The following is a 20216-nucleotide window of genomic DNA, read 5'->3' as shown; positions in this document are numbered from 1 at the left end:
GGGGGTATATAAAATAATTTAAATTGTAAGATTTTGCATGAAGTATAACTTATGGACCATAAGGACACAAAATTGAGACTTAAAAAAATCTAGAGTGAAATCCTAAATTTTGAGAGCCGGTATATATTTTATACCGGCACCCCTCTAAGACATTTTTTTCCAATAGCTGCCAATTGTTAATTTTTGTTAATTAGCCAATTGTTAATTTTTGTTTTTAAATTAATTTTGCGTACTTTTGATGTGCATCTGTAGAGATGGGTGCTTGAATATAGTTATGTAAGTCTAAATATAAAAACTTTTTTAATTTCCGTAGAAATTTAAAAAATAAAATATATGTTTTTATGCACTTTGATGATGCAAGCCAGCTGAACATACTTATGTAAAATATGGGTAAAAAGCTTTTGAACTTGATTTAAATTCAGTATTATTATTTTATTTAAAAAATTAGCATATATGACACTGCATGCATAAATCATATCATGCTGTAATTGAACTAGTATAATATTACAAGGAGATATAACAGTCGAAAAATTTTTAAAAATTTTAAATGAAACACTACGACTCAGATGAGAAAGTATGTTGCATTTTTGAAGTCATATTTTACGCTTTAGATAATATGTAAAAAACCATGGTTCATGCTATGATACCAAGAATCGCCCCCCCCCACGCACACACACTTTAGATTATCGAGGACCGTAAGAGCCACTTTTTAATTTTTTGTAAATATCAGTTGTAATGTATGTTTTTGTTCAGAAAGAAACATCGTTAAACAAATTTATTATTTTATACACCTCAAAGCTCTTATTTCAATTTTCAACCCCTTTGGCCTCCTAGGAGCTCAATACTGAATTCTAAACAACTTCCAAGTTAATCATAAACAAATTATTACATCATAAACTATTATAATGTAAAGAAAAGCTGTCATCTCACAGAGTAGAGAAGGAGAACCCTGGTGCTGCCATCTATTGGCAAGGTACCCTCAGTAGGGGCGCCTATATGTATTATATACCGGTATTAAAAACGTATACATAATCTTCTTTTAATTATCAATTTCGACTGAAATGCAGTAAATACAAAAGGTTCAGCATGTGTACGTCATATATTTACAGTTTTTGAATTTTTTCTTTCCCTCCAATAGAATTTATCAATCTTCAAACATGATATCTTGGAACAAGGTATATTAATTTCATAACTGCAAAATATTGAGCATTCATAGGGTGATGTTGCCTTTTAGAATCGAAAGGAAACACTAGAAACTTACGATTATAGCTTTTGGTGTAGAGAAATTAGCATTTTTTCAGAGGTTAAAAAATTGACAAACAACCGGTATATATACCGGTGCCCTTTAAAGGCTTAATTGTATAAATGAAAATTTTAAAAGCAAAGGTTTAGAATGGAAAAATTGCTTATCATTTTCTTTATATAATGCCATGGAGGTAAGAAAGGAAGGAGTGGCCAAATCAGCATTAGAAGTGAAGCACTGCTCCGAAGCTTCGGTCAACAGATGAGGTATTTTTTGTTTACGTTCAGAAGCTTGCTTGACAGCGCTCTGATAGTATTTCGACACATGACAGTTACATGCAAATCGAATAACGGGACACTTCCGCATAAAAGAAGCATTCCTAGTATGATGAATAATAGCAGTTTGTATAGTTTAGCTACATTTACGCAAAAATCACATCTTGGTTATTTTTCGATAACTAACAATGGCGATTTTGATTATGAATTTGTTTTATAAAATTCTAAGCTGTTGAACTACAAAAATATAGATTTTAGCAAAAATGTTATGCTTAAAGAATGAAAAATACTTCACTTTACCTGTAAAATTGTATACATCTTTCGATACCCTTGATACAATATTCGCTACTTTTATTTTATGTTTCAGATGCCAAAATGTTTTAAATAAAATAACACATTCACATATTAAGGATTTATTCATTCATAAATAACTGTGAAAGTTACTGTGAAGAAATCTAATTATTAAATATATCTAAATTTATAATGATTATAAATATTATCGAAATATATAATAATCTTAACATTGAATTGTAAACATAAATTGACATCTTGTTGACAAATACGTTATAAAACTATTTAAGCAAGAGTTGTTTGTACTGGAAAGCAATGTATTAAAAAGTCCTGTAAAGCAATTTCTATGAGATGCGTATTTAAGAAAGTAATAAAGAAGAGTTTTGGAATATGTATTGTTGAAATTAAGGGTAAAAAAATCTGATAAGTATAATTAAAAGAATTATTCCCCTTACATTTTATAATAAGTCAGTTACAAGTTTTAAATCATATTTAAAGAATAATTCTTACTTTATCCCTTTCAGAAATATTCAGATAAAGTTAAATACTATTTAAAGTATTTCACTATTAAATTTTAATTTACTCTAATTTGAAATGGACCGAATAGAGTATTAATTATAAATTGACTTATAGTTTTCGATTTCAAAGATGCCTTAGAAGCTAAAAACTCATGTCATATTTGAGAAAGTATTTTAGGAAGAAGCTCTATAAATAGAAAAGAAATAATGCATAATTTTAATAATACAATAAACTTTGATCTTAATTTTTGCAATCCTTAACCGAATCAAATCGAATTACCTTAATTTTTTTTTTTTTAATGTAATTAATGAAAACTTTTGAAAATGTTTCAAATAAACCATTCTGAGCAAACTGTTCTGTGAAAAGTATAGCATTTAATTCTGTTCAGAATGAAATGTTGTTTAAAAATGTATTCTTTTCATATAATTAGGACTCTGAAGTATTGTAGAAAAAGAAAATATATACATTTATATGCATATTTACGATGCAATTACAAAATATTTACATCCGATCGTGTCAAAACCCATTGAACTCAATGGTAAATTACCCAGTGTTTTGGTCACCAATGGAAAAACCGGGTTAGGGCCACTCCATCTAACTTCCTACCTCCGTGGATAATGCTAGTAATATGATTGGAAAGTTTAAAGGTGTAGCACTGTTTATCAAAATGCATCAACCAAGTATAATCATCCAAGGTTGTCCATGCCACCTCTTGCATATAGCTGCAAAAAAGGCTACTGAAAAATTAATTGGCTCAGAAATCAAAATGTTGTTAATACAGTAGACTGCCGATTATCCGCGCCTGCCGCACAATTATTATTATTTTTTTTTTCGAGCGTAAAGCAAAGAAAATAAAAATGTTCATAAAACTGAGCGAAACATTAAATTTTTCTAACATCGTGCTTATTTGTAGCAAAAATATCCCAGGCCTTCTTGGAACCTTTCCCTCGGCCAACTCTGATGAATAAGTGATTTCTTACTCACCCTTGCAGTGCCCGCTCCACCGCCCTCTCTCGTCTTAATCTTACTGACACGTCCACTTCTTTCCACTCGCCATTGTTAGTTTAAGCCTCATAGTGTTTGCGAACCGGTCCGAGTTAATTTCTTATCTTTTATTGTGTTCAGTTCTTGTGCATTTGGTTTTGTGTTTTTCATTATCAATTTAAAATGTCAGGAAAATGAAAGAATGTTGTGTTGACGATTGCGCAAAAACTATAATTAATTTTTAAAGTATTAAACAGCGCTGCAGGGCAGCAGATGGAATTGGATTACGGAATTGCGGAAACAACAGTGCGTGACATTCTAAAGCAAAAAGACAAACTGGTGAACTTTGCATCAATGTCGGACAGTGCTTCCGCAATGAAAACGCGAAAAACTATGAAGGGTTCTACCTTTGATGAGCTAGCTATACACGGCATTGACAAAGTGGTTAGCTCAAGTTCAAAAAGAGGGTACTGTAAATGGTCCTATCATTGCGGCGAAGGCAAAAACCGGTTTTGAGTTGTTAGGCCTGAAAGGAAATTTTGATGCGTCTTCTGGCTGGTTGACTCGTTTTAAGAGTAAGCAGCAACATGGAATTCGAGAAATTGGACTTCATGGGGAGAAACTTAGTGGTGACCAACAAGCAGCCGACGATTTGCACCAAGAATTTGAAGAATATGTTTTAAAAGAAGAGCTATCTTCTGAACAAATTTACAATGCCGACGAATTGCTACTTTTGTGGAAATATCTTCCCACTCACATTTTAGCATTTGAAAATGAAAGTAAAGTGGCGGGTCACAAAAGCAGCAAGGAAAGAAAATCATGTCTTGCAGTAATGCTACCTGTGGACATAAACTTAGACTTGTTGTCGTTGGAAAGTCAAAAAAACCCGAGATCTTTCAAAGGCATAAGGATAGAAAATTTGCCCGTTGATTACTTTAACCAAAAAAAGGATGGATGCACCGAAACATTTTTCAAGAATGGTTCAAAAACATCTTTGTTCTTCAAGTGCGTAAAAATCTTAAATCGAAAAACCTGCCTGAAAAAGCTGTGCTATTGATCGACAATGCTCCTTCTCATCCAGCAACAAGCGTGCTGAAGTCTTCTGATGGAAAAATTTTTGGAAAGTTTCTCCCCCCAAACTTTACTGTGCTAATCCAACCCATGGAACAAAGAGTCCAACAATGAAGAGAACATACGGAACCAAGCTACTAATGACCAAAATTGAAGAGGGTTATGATCTGAGAGAATTTTGGAAACACTACACAATCTTGGACAGTATCTACGATATTGCATCTGCATGGGACTCAGTCAAACCGTCAACCCTCATAAAATCATGGAGAATACTCATGCCTAATGTTGAAGCCAACAAAAATCTAACCCCTTTGAGTTGTGAAGAAGAGAATGAAGATGTAGACACGCCCACAGCAACTCTTGCGGATATGGTGAAAACAGTTCTGGGTGGTGAGAACGTCGATGCTGAAAACATTAATGAATGGTTGGAGTGTGACGTCTACGAACCTGGCTTCGAATGCTTGACAGATGATGAAATTGTGAAGAAAGCAAGGGGAGAGACCGAGAATGAAGGACAGCGAAGTGAAGGCGAAGAAGCGCCCACTGTGCAGATGTGGAAGACTCATGAAGCAGCTTTGCAACAAGTCGACGGATTGCTGAGCTGTTTGGAAGAACAAGGCGACAAGGAGTTGGCCGAGAAAATTATGCTATCAAAAATGCAATCTCGGATCAAGAGAAAATGCCTCCAAAGCAAGAAGCAAACACAAATGACTGATTTCTTCAAAATGTTTTACAGTTATGCTTTTGTAATTACATAATACATTACAGTATTAAAACAGTACATATGTATTAAGTTTTCTGTGTATCTTTGACACCTCTCATAAGTATACAAAGCACTTTTCTGTTTTCATTAACAAAATGCATTTTAGGTTAGTTTTGAGTGATATACTGAGATATTAAGCATTAGTTAAACATTTTCTGCTGTTTATTTTACGTTTTATTTTTTTAAAACGATTTTTCAAAGTTGGAATGACTGTTTTTTCTTTACCCGTTTTTAGCTTTTTTCGGATTATCCGCGGCGGCCGCACAACCCAGTTCCGCAGATAATCGGGAGTGTATTGTAGATATATATTTTTATTTGGAGAAAAGTTCGAAACGGAAGCCATAGCTTCAAAGTTGCTCAACAAATTTTGGGACAGAATGTAGAATCTCATAAAATTTTGAAATATTGCAGTACGAGTTGGTTGTCTCTTTTAGAATCTATAACAAGGATTTTGGAACAGTGGGATGCTGTGATAAATTTTTTGGAGATCAACCAGATAACAGTGAGAATGAAGGAAAGAGATTGCAGAACATTAAAAGAATGTTACAATCACCTACCACCAAATTGTACTTGTTATTTTTGAAAAATACTTTGTTTATAACAGTAAATATTAATTTGCAACAACAAGCTCCTTATATACATAAGTTGAGAAGAGAACTTGTTGAACTTTTAACGAATTTATTTGTTAGATTCGTAAAACCATCAGTAATTTCTAAAGAAAATGAAGATTTTACTCTACATCTCTTTAATTTCAAAAGTATTTGAATAATCAAAAAGAAAATGAAAATTTAGTGATTGGTGTGGAAACAAGACTATATTTTAGAAATGCCAAGTTGAATGAAAGTGAAGTAAAATCATTTTTCAATTCTGTGTGAGCTTTTTTTGTAACTGCATGTTCATATATAATAGATAACTTTCCACTAAGTGATCCATTTCTAAAACATGCTGAAGTTGCTGACATCAACTTGAGGACTGAAGTTTCATTTTCATCTGTTCTTTACTTGATAAATACTTTTCCATCCATTATTGATGAAAAATATCTTAATCAAGTGGAAATTGTATTTTCCATGTATCAAGTAGATGATTTGAAAGAAATTGTAGATTTGCGTATTGATATAGCATGCGGAGAAATTGCCAAATTAAAAAATATAAATGGGTGTATTAAATACAAAGTATTGCCTACTGTAATGCTTGCTTTCTTAATAATACCTCATTCAAATGCTGCTTGCGAAAGAATTTTTTCTATTGTTAAAAAAAATCAGACTGAATTTCGACCAAATTTAGGTCTTAAAACTCTCGAAGCAGTTTTGATTGAAAAAATAAGTATGCAGGCAAATGAAGAACTGTGTTATATATAAAAAAAAAAAAATTCTCAAAATCAGAACTTAAGCTTGCTAAGCATGCTACATATAAATCTTCGCATTTGTAAATTGTAAGTATTTTTTTAATACTAATATGTATTACTCTTGGTTATTTAAATTTTATTTCCCTGCAGAAAGCAAATCCAGAAAAAAGATATATGATTTATGCATTCTGATTTTTTTCTGATTAGTAGTGATTTAAAATACTTTCTTTTTTCATATAATAGTAGATTTAGTGATATACGTGTGTGAGGAGTTAAATGAAAATTTCTAATTAAATGTGCATATACTTTACAAGTACATATAATTTTTAATTATTCAGTTTTATATGCATGTGGATTTTAAATGTAACAAAATTGATTACAATTATTAATTTAAAATTAATGAATGGTTAATTACAACATGCGTTACACGTGCATTTTCAAAGTTGTGAAAATGTCGTTCGCGCGTTGACTACTGACAAGTTCTGCTGCAGGTTGAAGTCTATGTGTGTGTTCAGTTTTGGCATGAGGCAGTTGTAAAAGAGATTTGATTAAAGAATAATTTGGATATACTAAAGCTTCTGAACACACAGATGCAGAGGTAAAAAAAAGTGCTCTCACAGTTGTGAAGAGACATCTTTGGTATCTGTCAGACACAAATGTAGGATTATTTTTCTTGGATGAATGTATTACTCAGGCTGATAAAGGAAATATAACCAAAAATTTAGAAACCAGACATAAAAAAAAAGAGAGAGAGAGAGAGAGAGAAAGGAAATGATGATCATAAGGTAAAACCATGTTTTGGGAGGTCAAGACTTGAACCATTTTGCTACTAATAAAACAAAGATGTTCTTTGAATTGTTTGGAAACCACGATGTGACCGAATACTGCAGTGATTCTCTAAGTAGCCACATAAATGCTGTTATTGTGCTCAATGATATCGCAGGAAGAGTAATTGCTCTGATAAAAAGCTTTAACAAATCGGTCAGGGATGAACCAAAAAAAAAAAAAAGTTCTTGTTGAGGGTAGTCGAGCATCTCAGAAAAGTTTTCTCCAAGTGAGCAAAATATGCATCATTCAAAGTTGATTTATGTAACACATGTTTTGCCTATCATATTACCTATTAATCTTAGCTTCTAGTTTTAATATTATTTAATTATTTTTATTTCTAGTCTTCTCAATGAAAATAATTAACATTGAAAAATCATATTTTTACATACTTTTGCAAAACTGATCAAAGTGTGCAATCTCTAAATATTATCCAGTCTTCTTGAAATTTGGCATATATATCGTTTACATTACTGAGACTTGGAAAATAAGCAAAGTCTGCAAAAAAAATTTTTTTTTTTTTAATCTTAAAAAATGAACCTACATGCGAAGTTTTGTCCAGCTAGTCATACAGTCCTACAGATTAGAATTAGAAGCATTTCCATGTCTTTCCTACACATGCTAAAAGAACAATTTTGAACTGGATAGTTTTTTGTTCATGCTGAATATATTCTGTACCCATTCAAACCCCTTCTCTTGAGCTGTTGGAAAACCAGACTCAGATGAGTCTTTCAAAGCTTCAGGATGCATTTAAATATTTTTCTGTATTTTTTGTAGAATTTTAATGTTATTTTCTTTCAAGAAGTTTCTTTAAGAAAGATGCAGTTACTATCTTCCTTTACCACACCCTTCAATCATTACCTCAGTTTCCTTTTAAAAAAAGATTCTTTGATGTTTTCATAAACAATTTTGCATTTTTCCATATTAATGGTAGATTTGTGGAGTCTATTAAGTCTTATTTCAGAGCAAGAATGGGGTTTGTCAGGACTCTAAATCTGCCCACTGCCAGCCGGATGTGCTTCCAATTACATTGTCATTGAATGCGATAAGGAAGGAAACAATTCTTCGCATTCTCTGCCACTTAAAGGCAGCTTGGTGGAGAAGACCCAGTCGTCAATTCATCGTGATGATGAATTATTGTCCACCACATTTTAGTTTGGTCACCATTTGTAGAATCTGTTAGGTTTATTTTGTAGAAGGAAATGCCAGTAGTACTGTCTCTGGGGTTCGAACTCCAGACCTCTCTCTGTTGCTAGAGGACGTGTTTCCAGTTACACTACAAAGGAATACAGTAAGGAAGGAGAAAATTCTTTGCAGATTCATTTCAGCTAATAAACCATTTTACATACTGGACCTTCATCATTTTATTCCATAGCCAATACAACTTTATGGTTAATTAAAAATGCTACTTCTTATGCATGTGGTTTCATGAAAGAGGTCAATGTTTTCCTTCAGATAACCATCTTACTTCAATGTACAGCAAGAGGAACTCATGGTGATTTTCTGTACTCTTCAGACATTAGTATACAGAGTCTGCTTTTAAGAGGTCACAATTTTAGATAGTTTATGTTTTTATTATTATCTTTATTAATGAACATTTACTAGCTACACAACTAAGCCTAACAGAGAACTCAGTGATCTCTGAACTTATGAGAGAAATCACAATGTTATTGAAGAAATTATTAAAGAAATCACTTTGAAGTAATTGTAAATCAGCTAGCCATCTGTATTTATAAGGGTCAAGATTTGGGAAGTCTTAGTCAGATCCCAAGAATTCTAAAAGGATTAAAAATGGGTAAGAAGTTTCTTGAATATGCAGTTCCAATGAATGGCTAAGCATCATCTGGTAAATGAGATGCAAAATTCAACGTGGTGAACTTTCACTTTCAGAATTTTTAATTTTTTTTTAATTTTGATTTTACTTTTTGTTTTTTATCCTTTAATTTCATTCAGTGTTCATTTTTATTTTCATAGAGGGATCAGAAGATACTGGGAAGTGCACAGACTGAAACCACTGATCTACGTAGCATTTTCATTAATTTCACTCAGTGAATTACATTTTATTGAATTTAAAAGTACTTTGATAAATAAAAGTCCTTCTCTACTCTGAATTCTTCCTGAATCTATCTGGGTACGGGATTTTATCAGTATAAAAGTGTAAAAGAAAATTACAAATGAGATGAACCAGAAAGCATAAAATTTAGAATACATAATTATATTATATACATCAGAATTCATAATTACATATATTATATTTTATATCAGAATCATATTATAAATAGTTCTGTAACTTAATGCATTATAAAGTGAGTTTAAGTCAGGTTATTCTTTTGAAATAGTGTTACTGCACAGTTTGAAAACTTCCTGGAAACTCTTGGTTTTTGAATGAAAACATCCAATTTTTTTCATATTTCAATAGTAGCACCTGTGCATGTAGTTTTTTACTTATTTTGCATTGATTTATAAATATAAAAGTACTTTTGTCTGCTTGTTAAGTCAGTTTAGAATTTGCCATGTTGTATCAAATATTCAATAATGAGATATTCTTTTACGATTATTTTTATTACTGTAATTTTTCTATTTTAGAAGAAATCATCTGAAAAAAAGGAAAGGAAAGCTTTTGACAGAGATGAGATTGCAGTTCGTCATTTCAGCAAGAAACAAGTGGACTCTGTTATAGACAAAGCAAAGTACCTTAATTCCCGATTTGCACCTGGCAATAAACAGTATTTGTAACATAAACATTAAATATCAACAATGTTGTTTTTTCTTTAATCCTATTAGAATAGACATTTTAAGTTTATTATTTACATGGGTAACAAAAAGGGGAGAAAATATACATTTTTATAAACTAAATTTATGGTTTGGAGTTTTATGAAAATCTTTATTTAAATAGTAAGGTTAACACTGCATTTTAATTAGTGTTTGAGATTATTAGTTTTGTAAAAATATCAAATGTATGAAGACTCGAAAAGAGTTATTGAAATAGTTTTGATGACTAATGCATTTTACAGTGATCTTTGGTTTAATACTTTGTCTAGTTTCTTACATGATATAATTTAAGTACAGGTAATATATTGCACTGTAGATTTTGCTTAATGTGGCCAACCAGTGATAAAGTCACTGAACACTAGTAGTTTGGTCCAGAGTTCAAATCTCGGCGAATGGGCTGGCTACATAGAGGTTTTTCATAGTTTTTCCCATTGGTCCAGAGTTCAAATCTCGGCGAACGGGCTGGCTACATAGAGGTTCTCATAGTTTTCCCCATGTGTAATGTGTACGAGGCGTATTCGAAAACTAAGTACCGTTTTGAAAAAAAAAAAAAAAAAAACTAGTAAAACAATTTTTTCAAATCAAATTTTATTTTTACATGAAAATACATGTCTTAAACTATTTTTCAACATAGTTTCTGCCAATGATCAAACACTTGTCATAGCGGGTGACCAGTTTTTGTATACCATCGTCAAAAAAACTTCCCGCCAGTTTCGATAACCACGACTCCACAGCATTTTTCGTGTCATCGTCAGATCCAAAGCGCTTGCCACCAAGCTCGCGCTTCATGTGCAGGAACAAGTGATAGTCGGACGGCGCCAAGTCTGGGCTGTAGGGTGGGTGATCGATCTGCTCCCAATGAAACTGTTGAATTAACGATTGAGTGACACCAGCAGTATGAGGCTGAGCATTGTCATGGAGCAACACAATTCCTTTACCGAGCATTCCTCTTCCCTTGTTTTGAATGGCACGCCTTAGTTTTGTTAAAGTCTCACAATATCGTGCCGCATTAATGGTTTCACCTCTGGGAAGAAATTCAGTAAGCAAAACGCCTTTCCTATCCCAGAAGACAGAGCACATGATTTTTTGTGATAACATTGTCACTTTGAACTTTTGTTTTTTCGGAGAATGAGTGTATCTCCACTCCATCGATTGTTGTTTCGATTCTGGTGTGAAATGACACACCCAAGTTTCATCACCTGTCACAATTGGGTTTAAAAAGTTTTCTCCCTCATCACTGTACCGCGTGAGAAATGTCAGGGCACTACCAAGTCGCTTTGTTTTGTGAACATCAGTGAGCATTTTTGGAACCCATCGGGAACACAGTTTGGGATAATTCAAGCGGTCAGACACAATTTCGAACAAAACAGTACGTGAAATTTGTGGAAATGCTTCTGAAAGAGTTGTCATTGTGAAGCGTCTGTTCTCACGAATTGCTTTATCAACTTTTCTTACCAAATCATCGGTGACAACAGAAGGCTGACCACTCCGACCCTCGGCGGGGACATTTGTTCGACCTGCATTAAACATTCTTACCCACTTTCTCACCATTCCATCACTTATCGCGTATTCAGCGTAAACTTCTGTCACTCGACGATAAATTCCTCGCGTTCAAAAATTTAATCGCGGCACGAATCTCACAGTCAGCGGGAGAACTAATTGTCTTGAACATTTTGAATGTGCACAGCAAACTGAAAACACAACATAGAGCAACCAAAATGGCGACAATTGAAAGTCAGTGAACAAGAAAGACTAGTACGCATGCGCGGGACGCCTACCACAGCGCTGCGACGGCGCTAGAATGAAACGGTACTTAGTTTCCGAATAAGCTACGTATATGAACCTGCTTCCCATAGAAAGGTACTCCAAAGGAAATAGCTCTGGAGTGCTTTGCCATAATTAAAATAAATGAATCCAAACTGCTTAATGTGATCACAGTTAATGTTATCTTTCAAATATTGTTATTTATTTCCCAAAGTCCATTTGTATATGAGCACATAAAAAATACATCACTTGTTGTGGTCAACAATTTGGTTAATATGATCACAGTGGTGAGCAGATAGAAGAAAAATGCAGATACAGAAAGGACACTAGATGAAAGTGCAGAGGACAAAATCCCACCAATAGTGGTGGTGGTGGTGGGGATAACCCCACTAGGAGAATTAATTGCCCACACAACAAATACTCACATGGATGAAAGCAAATGTAGATAAAAGCCTATATTGAAAAAGCCCACTGTATGCATTTAAGAAGGTATTAATTTTCTTATTATTTTTAGTTTCGGTAAAGAAATTTCACAAAAAATATGTAAATAAAAAGTAAATTAATAATAAATAATTAATTAAAAATTAAAGTAATGGAACACAATTTATTTTGGTTTCCATATGAATTTAAGCCCTGTTTCACTGTAAATTAGGTTTTTTAATTTGCCACTATTTTTCTTTGTTTTTGCTTCTATTAAATTAGGTTAGCTAAGTACTACTTTTGTTTCAATTTTGATTTATGTTCCTGTTAGCCAGTTTGCTGCCATTTTTGATTTAATTATCTTGATTATAAATACATACATGTGTTGTGTAACATGTTATATTTAAACCTAGAATGAGCCCAATTAGGAAAGGTCAAAGGGAATATTGGACACTGCTTCCCCTAATTCTGCAAAGTTAAAAGGAGTATAAATTGCTTTAAATATGCATTATGGGCAAAGAATAATTTTTATTGCATTGTAAATTATTTAACTGTGTTAGAAAATTTAGAATATAATGAATTTAAAATGCAGAATGTGGAAATTATTTTGATTATTTAATAGATGGCGCTAGTGTTTCGTGTTAAATGTGATGTGCCTTTTGACTTTCCAGACTCACCACCAGCAGCTCGATAGATAGATACTGGGCACACTAGTTGATTAGGAAACCTTCGGTTCTATTAAATGATTTGATTTTTCAGTTGTGAAAGTTAGAGATCTTGGTTGATCAATGCAATACTGAATGCTTTAATCAATAATCTGTATATAATGTAAATATTAAACGTTACATTTTTAAAAGCTATTCGATGTTGATTTCTCTCAGCCTTTGAATTTTTTAAACAGCTGTTGCATCACCTGTCAAAAAATTGGATTTAGCACATTAAGTGTGCGAAGACAGCAAAAGTAAGGCTAAATTTTCTTATTTGTAAAGTAGAACAATGGCAGAAGAGTCTGTTGTTAAATTTAAATCTAAACGAAAAGTTATCAGGACCACCGTGTCCAAGATTCTAAAAAAAATTGAGACTGAATTAAGTAAAGAAGAAATTAGTACAAGTACATTAGAAGAAAACTTGGATCAGTTCATCATGAAATTGAAAACAAATGAGTGATTTAGATGCTCAAATTGAGCATGATTTAAAAGTAAAAGCAGCGGATGAATTTGAAACTCAAGTCCTATCTTCTGTAGAATACGAAGAGAAAATGCTGTTATGGCAATTTAGAGAAAAAAAAAAAAAAAAAAAATTGAAAGAATTAAATAAAGTGACAAATTCAGAAAGAATTCATTAAGAATGTTTTGTAATGAAAACGAAACTGCTGAAGTTTCTAAAAATGAAAGCAATAAATTTATTCTTCTCCCAAAATTAACTATTTCTAAATTCTATGGAGATTATACCCAGTGGACAAGTTTTTGGAACTCTTTCAAACAGGGTTCGTACGGTCCTTAAAAGTCCTTAATTTTTTCAAAAACGATTTTTGGTCCTTAAAAGTCCTTAATTTTGGCTAAAATGAATAAACGGTCCTTAATTTTGCTCATTTGACATATCTTATCATTTCTAATGATTGCCATTCTATGTGTGAATTGCAATTTCTCATGAATATGGAATTAAAATTGCACGGCTCTTAATTAATCTGTTGGCGGATTTGCGTTGCAAACGATAAAAAAAAAAAAAAAAAAAAAAAAAAAAAATATTACCTACCTGAACAAAAGTATTGGTGTCTGATTGGCTATTCACCCAATCTTTCGAAACAGGTGTTATCCATAAATTTAGGCAGATTGTGACGAAAGCGTGAAGCCGGAAGTTCTTTAAGAGGCGAAAGTGATGATGAAGGTGCTCGAGAAAAAAAAAGGGGGGGGGGATTCTGAAAATATTTGCCAAAATTGAGCAATCCCAACCTGGAAGGCCACAACCCTTCCGACGCCAATAGGAACGAGATGCCTGGAAAGTGCATTTTCAATAAACTGTGGCTTCATCAAGCTGACTACAAAGACTGGATATTGATGGATGACAATCCTTATAAAGCTAAATGTGGTCTTTGTCTGAAACAAATTGAAATTTCTATAATGGGAGAGTCAGCGCTGAAAATTCACATGAAAATTAAGTTTCGTTTTATCATTTCAATTTGTTTTTACACGGTTTTGGTTAGCATAATTTCTGTGTTTGTTTCAATTAAGCCATAAATTAATTTTTTATCACCTTCTATGGAGTTTATTCTCTTTTGCACATACTATATGTATGAAATATCGGGATTATGAGTTTATTTCTGCAGAGGGTCTGTTATCGATTTCGCGAGAAATCTGATGGATCCATTTCGATTTTAGGTCGCCAAGGGCAAATTCGTTAACGCTAGCCGAGAAAAAGTTTAGTTCGGAAATACGTTTTGAAGCTTCAATAGACAATTAAGTATTTGGTTTAATCCTATGCTGTTGATAGTAATGCATTATTTTTGCTAATGGCGATACAATTATTAGTTGAAAACAACTAACTAATTAAAAAATTTTTAATATTTTTAAAGCTGAAAACAACTAATTGAAACTAATTTTCCTGAATTAACTAAAATCAAAATTAACTTTCATGAAATTCTAAAGTTATTGGGTAGAAGTTTAACTGAAAATATACATTTCGTATTTTATATATATATATATATATATATTTATACAGTACAAAGTCCGAGGTCGGGACTTCGGCTATCAAAGATTTGAGATTTTTCCGGGTATTAGATAATTTTAAATCTACTTAGATGGCACATAGAAATTATAAAGTTAAAAATATGAAATCGTGATTTATGAAATAATGAAGCATTTATGATTTAAAGAAATCAAAATTTACAAAAGAAAAGAGCTTAATATTTATATGTTTACTTTATTAAACATTTCTTTCAATGTGAGTTGTTTGATTTGTTTTCTCTGCTAATACTTTAGACTAATACTATAGACATGTAATTTCTTGTTGAGTTATTAAGTTCCATTGTTCAAGTCCTGTAATTGCTGTGTCAAGAATTCCGAATAACTTGTCAATCAAAATTTTTTCTTGTTCAGTAACCTCTCTGTTACTTTCTTCACTATCGGTAGCTGTATTTTCTGGATTTAGAACAATACTACAGATTTCGCCCTCTGTTAATTGATTGATGATTGGGGCATTGTCATCGCAATGAAAAACTTCTGTTTAACTTCCTTAAATTCTGATGCCTGGTGCGGCCATGCAAGCTCTGGCGCTGGTTCTGGCTTTATGTGAATAACAAATCAGTTATTCTTAATTCAAATAGCACTAAATATAATCATTTGTCCTATGAGTATCATTAACAAAATCTATTTTTAGCATAAGGAAAGAAATTTCTGTTAAATCTCCCGTTGTCAACATTTTAGCGCATTAAACTTAAATCTGTAATCGGATAATACTCTGTTATTTGGCTGCATGAGTCATCACTCAAGTTGTCATCCGTTAATAAACATGCGGTGATGAAAGCAAAATACAATAAATAATGATTCGTGATTTTGGCATCAAGGATATAAAATATTAGTTGCTGTAAAATTAACAAATGTTTCGGTTTGAGATTATGCCAAGCAGATACGCAGCTATGGAGTCAAGTTACTAATCACACAAATTTATGCTAAAATAATTATTTCTTCAATAATGAGATATTTTATTTAGCGCCAAACTGAGATTAATAATCGGGATTTCCGGCATATTTTTTTATGATGAGGAAAAAAATCTAATGCGCATGCGTAAAGCATACACCTTTCCTCCAAAAAAACCCTAAAAAATTGGTTGGTGGTGGCTTTGAGGTCCGGATTTTAGATCATTCTAGATATTGGATGTCCGGATCTCGGAATTTGTACTGTACATATATATATATATATATATATATATATATATATGGCTCTTTTGGATATGATAACATTACCTTAAACCTTAACTGGAAGGTAATGAAGGATATAAAAGAGTAGAGAAATTATTGTAAATTTTTATTGTAAATATTTTGTAAATATGTATATTTAATCAATACTGGATTCTTTCCTTTTACTAATAAAGGGTCAACTCTTTTCAAAAGTCTCATTTATAGCCCGAATTGAGTGAAGATTTTAATCTTCTTCTTCTAATTTTCCATACTTTAGCCAGTATTTAGTTAAGTTTTGATATACCAATTAAAACAAGTTCATTAAACTTTTAATATTTTCTTTCATCAAATTTAAGTTTTATTTAACTTCCTAAAGGAATTTTTGAGGAATTTCTGGGAATTTTTAGAGGTTTTTTTAAGGACTTCATTTCAAAAAATTTTGGGAAATTTTACTTTAAAACTTTAATATTAAAACATTTCAGTTTTTCTTAATTACTTTAATTTTTTTGCAATTTTCACAAAATATATCTTTCACTTAAATTTTTTTAACAATTTTCACAATTTTTCAACAGAACACACATTTCAAATTACAAACAGTTTACATTTTTTTCACATACCACTTCACTTTAATTTCCTTCAAGCAAACATACATCTCTTGATTAGCTCAGTTACTTAACTCCCTAAATAATTGATATTACTACCTTTAGGATTTTTAATTTAATTTAATTTAATTAATATAAATATTTACAAAAAAGTTTTTACTATAACAAAGACAGCAGCTTGACACTCAACTTTACCTACATAAGCGCCATCTATATAATTTGAAGAACACACTTACTTCTCTTTCACAACACTTTTGCAGACCCCAACACTCATATAGTAGGTAAGTTAGAATTAAAACTTACTATTTACTTGCTTTAAGTATTTTTTTTTAAAATTTTTTATGTAGTATCTAAGTATTTTCTAAATATGAAATTATATTTTTAAATATATATTTATTTTAAAAATTATGAATTAGTTCTTTTTGTTTCTTTTTATTTCTTATTGGTTTATATGGATTATGTATAGTTCTTTTTATTGATATGCATATTCGTGTAGGGGAAGTTTCTGTAGACAAGGATTTCTAAAATACATTGGTTTCTAGATTTTTTTATTATTTTATAAAAAATTAATTTTTAAAAAATTTAATTTTTTAAGAAAAAGTTTAATTCTTGACTTTACTTGCTTGTCTCTCAAAAGACTTAATTAGTATTTTCCTTTTTGAACTTTAATTCTTAAATGTTAATACTTAAATGTAAATTTCTAAGGATACCACTTTATTGGAATTACTTTTGGTTTTGACTTTTACCCTTGCCTACATGAATGACGAAACACGAATTGAATGATTGGAGAGTTAGGTTTGGAGGCAACTTCCCCTTGATAAGTCTGTCTCCTGCCTACTCTACGATAATTCACATATGCATTTTTTAAAAAAATTGTTTAATTTTAATTTATTAAATTAGTAGATTTATTTTCATGGATAGATTTTGCACTTGATTTGCTTATGCTGCTGAATTTAAATGATATTGTAGATTAGTTCGAGAATTAAATCTTTTACATGTTTGCATATTTTTAAATTATTTTAAATTATTTGGCTTTTTTCCTTTTTTTAAAATTTAAATTTACTTTTTTACTTTTATACGTATTTGTTAAGAATTTTAATTTGTTTAAATTTATACTGTATATATATACATTATATACATATATATGCATTATATACATATATATGCGATACTTAATTTTACTAATGCCTTGCATGTAATGCCCCTTTTAGCTGCAAAACATCTTTCCCTTCTCAAGTGCAGAGTTTCTTCTAACAGTATCATGAATTTTGACAAGTTAGAAGAACCATCTACTTCAGGAAAAGATGTAACTGCTAATTCAACATCAATAAGTGTAGAAAATAATAAAATAAATTCTTTTCTTTTCAAATCTGAAGTTAAGATGCAGAAATATTGTGGGCTTTTAAGTGCATCAAGAGCCACTATTCTTTTAAATCGTGCGATGATATTGGGCCGTTATTCACTAAAATGTTCCCAGATAGTTCCATTGCAAAATGGTTTTCATGTGGTGAAAAGAAATGTGCTTATATCTGCTATTTTGGTCTTGGCCCTTATTTTAAAACTTTGTTACTAAAGCATTGTAAAAATGCTGAGTTTTTTACATTACTATTTGATGAGACTCTTAATCTGACAAATCAAAAGAAGCAATTAGATATTTATGTGAGGTACTGGCATCACGAAAATAAGGTCAGAACTCAATACCTTACTTCTGCATTTATAGGGCATGCAACAAGTGAAATTATTTTATCCAAATTTTATGAATGTGTTGAAAAACTAGACTTGTCAAAACTCTTACAAATATCGATGGATTGTCCTGCAGTAAACTGGAAATTTTATGATTTATTGCAACAGGACTTGACAAAGGAATATAACATTCAATGCTTGACATTAGGGAAATGTGGTTTACACATTCTTAACAATGCTTTCAAGCATAGGATGTCATCCACTGGCTGGGACATTCAATCATTCTTATCCTCCTTATATTGGATTTTTAAAGATTCTCCTGCAAGACGTGAAGATTTTTTAAGTATATCTGGCTTAAAAAAGCTACCTGTGAAGTTCTGCTTTTACCGATGGTTGCAAAATGTCCCAGCAGTTGAAAGAGCCATTGAAATATGGGATGACTTGCTACTGTACATTAAAGAAGTTGAAATGGGGAAGTTTAAAAAAAAAATCATCGAAATCCTTCTCAAATATTTTGGAGGCAACTAAAGATAAAACATTTCTTATAAAATTAAATTTTTTTCTCACTCTGTCGAAAATATTATTGCCTTTCCTTGAATATTATCAAAGTGATAAACCACTTATTCCCTTTTTTGCTGAAGATATCTTAAAACTTGTAAATGATTGCCTTCAGCACTTTATAAAATTTTGAAACTAGAATATTAAAAAATAACTAAAGCAGAAAATCTTTATAAATTTAATTTTAATTATCCAAATTGTTATAATGATAAAAGAAAAGTTTATTTGGGATTCATTGCTGAGCAGTTAATGAATGATAAATGCGGCAAGAAGGATATTTCACAAGCTGAAAGTTTTGCATTGAAACAATGTGTCTTTTGCATTGAAACAATGTGTTGGGTCAACAATGTGTCTTAACAATGGTACAACACTTAATGTCTAAATGTTCAATAAATTATTCTCTTATTCGAAATGAATCTTGTATAGACCCGCGATTGATGGTTAAAAAGTCCAGAAAAAGCCCAGAACAAAATGAAAATAGTTCTAACGGTATTAATGCAGAATAAACGTGTTTTACAAGATGATTGGGATGAAATTCTGCTGCAGTTTGGAGAGTTTCTAGACAAAGTAGTTAAGACAAATTTACATGAATTTTCTACTTTTGATCCTCAAAATCTTTCTCTTGACACATTTCTCACTTCTTATTTTCATGATTTTTACTATTCAAAATTATGGAAAATAGTGAAAATGATTCTTATCTTGTCACATGGACAGGCCTCTGTGGAAAGGGGCTTCTCTGTAAATAAAGCAATTGAAATTGAAAATTTAAGTGACTCATCATACATTTTTCAACGCACAGTATTTGATTACATAAAATTTTCTGGATGTGTTCTTAATATCAAAATTGATAAAGAAATGAGATCAGCAGCAGCTTCTGCAAGGTCTAAATATATACAGTATTTAGAAGAACAAAAATCTTTAACTAAACCTGAAAATTCAAAGAGGAAAAGAAATATCATTGAGGAAGAAATTGATTATATGAAGCAGAAGAAAAAATTTTTTCAAAGGGACATTAAAGATATTAATGAAGAAGTAGATGCTTTAGCTGATGAAGCTGTGACCAGCATGAACATTGATTTGTTTATCAAAGCAAATGAACTTAGAAGAATAGTTAAAGAAAAGGAAATAGACATAAATAAATTAGATGTTAAAATACCTAAAAAGATTTCAGATTTAAAAAAAGCAGAAATGTTTTGTATCTTTTAT

At 31.4% G+C, this 20216-nt stretch overlaps 1 protein-coding gene across 2 annotated transcripts in view; it reads left to right on the top strand.

Moving 5' to 3' along the window:
• LOC118187548 (GPALPP motifs-containing protein 1-like) overlaps positions 1–10074 on the top strand; it is a 48506-nt gene extending 38432 nt beyond the window's left edge. For both annotated transcript variants that reach the window (XM_085818876.1, XM_035357789.2), the window contains exon 6: positions 9903–10074. In XM_085818876.1, the coding sequence (XP_085675002.1) occupies positions 9903–10052 (150 nt within the window). In that variant the 3' untranslated portion in view covers positions 10053–10074. The remainder of the gene's footprint in view (positions 1–9902) is intronic.
• Positions 10075–20216: the final 10142 nt, after the last annotated feature.

This window comes from Stegodyphus dumicola, chromosome 6 (assembly GCF_044657685.1).
Source record: "Stegodyphus dumicola isolate Sdum_Otavi_A_Nest chromosome 6, ASM4465768v1".
In the NCBI taxonomy this organism is placed as follows: Eukaryota; Metazoa; Arthropoda; class Arachnida; order Araneae; family Eresidae; genus Stegodyphus; species Stegodyphus dumicola.
Note: the sequence above shows the minus strand (reverse complement) of the source record. Positions and strands in the feature narration are given on the sequence as shown.